Source organism: Alligator sinensis, unplaced genomic scaffold (assembly GCF_000455745.1).
Source record: "Alligator sinensis unplaced genomic scaffold, ASM45574v1 scaffold1740_1, whole genome shotgun sequence".
NCBI lineage: Eukaryota > Metazoa > Chordata > Crocodylia > Alligatoridae > Alligator > Alligator sinensis.
In genome coordinates this window covers 96181-97468 of record NW_005843154.1, presented here as the reverse complement: position 1 = coordinate 97468, position 1288 = coordinate 96181, and the positions used below count along the sequence as shown (strand labels likewise).

At 65.6% G+C, this 1288-nt stretch overlaps 1 protein-coding gene across 1 annotated transcript in view; it reads right to left on the bottom strand.

Moving 5' to 3' along the window:
• Nucleotides 1-680: 680 nt before the first annotated feature.
• The window catches only part of CLIC1 (chloride intracellular channel 1), a 5297-nt gene continuing 4689 nt past the window's right edge, over nucleotides 681-1288 (bottom strand). The window contains exon 7 of the mRNA XM_014526768.2: nucleotides 681-946. Coding sequence (XP_014382254.1) covers nucleotides 785-946 — 162 coding nt within the window. The 3' untranslated portion in view covers nucleotides 681-784. The remainder of the gene's footprint in view (nucleotides 947-1288) is intronic.

Below are 1288 nucleotides of genomic sequence, written 5' to 3'. Positions count from 1 at the left end.
GATAGCAGCCAGGGCTGTCTCCAGCTCCCCAGGGCATGGGGGGTGTTCACTCTGGCCCCTACTGCTGGCTCCCAACAAAGGCACCGATCTGCAAGACAGCCTGGAAGTCTGTCCAGACACCTGTAGGATGTGCGTGTGTCCATCCCCCAGATTCTGTGTGCGTGTGCGAGACCCTTCCCCAGCCAGCTGGAATTGTGTGCACCCCCCAAACAACCCAGGTGTCTGGGACACTCTCAGATAACACACACTTCACACCCCTGTCACACACCCGCCCCTCCACCCCCACTTGCCGAGCACTGCCTGGGCCATGCAGCTCTTTTCTCCGCTTGTTGCAGCACCTGCGCCTCCTCGCCCGTGGCCTGCTGGAGTCAGGAACGTGGGGGGGGAGGGGTATGTCACCCATCACAGCTGGGCCTGGCCTGGTCACAGCATCACCAGGGCTGTGGCCGCCTGTTGTGGGGTAAGGGACGTTGCCTGGGTGAGGCTGGATGGGATCACGTACAGGCAGAGGCCAGTGGTAGGCTGGTGCCCCTCACTCCCCCCCTGCACCCCCTGCCCCCAGCCCTGCCGGTGCCCCGCACTCCTGCCCCTTGCTCCTGGACCCCTCCTCCTCCCAGACGCCTGGCTCCCACCCTCACTCCCGCCGTTCCCGGACGCCTGGGTTCTCTCCTGACTCCAGCCTGGTTTTCGGTCATTTTATTTTATTACAGAAAAACCCCAGCAGAGCTGCTCCTTCCCAGAGCATTACAGCACCCCCCCCTGCCCCCAGGATCTGCCCCCAGGGCTACTTCAGGGCCTTGGCCACCAGCTCGTAGGCCAGCTCGATCTCGGCCGGGTCGGGGCAGGTGCTGGCAAACTCCTCGCGGGTGGCGGCGGCCGCCAGGTAGCGCTGGAGCCCGTGCAGCTCCCCCGGCACGGAGAAGCCCCGGTACTTGCGGCAAACCACCTGGGGGGCAGGAGGTGGAGTCACCAGGGAGGCCACACCACCTGCTTAACACCCTCCCCCCACAGCAGGCAATGCCTAAGCCCGCCCCCTTGGGACAGGCCACACCCCCACAGGGGGACAAGTTAGCCACCCCACAGGACAAGCCCTGCCCACTTCTGGCTCTAGTCCCACCCACTCCTGGGATCAGACCCCTCAGGATAGGCCCAGCCCACATCAGCCTCCGCCCCAGACAAGCCCCTCCTTACTGGCTCCACCCACCCAGGCCACCCAGAACAAGCCCTGCCCACCCAGGCTCCTCCCCCAGGCCCACCCCTTCCTTCCCCTCCTGCTCCACCCCCCCCA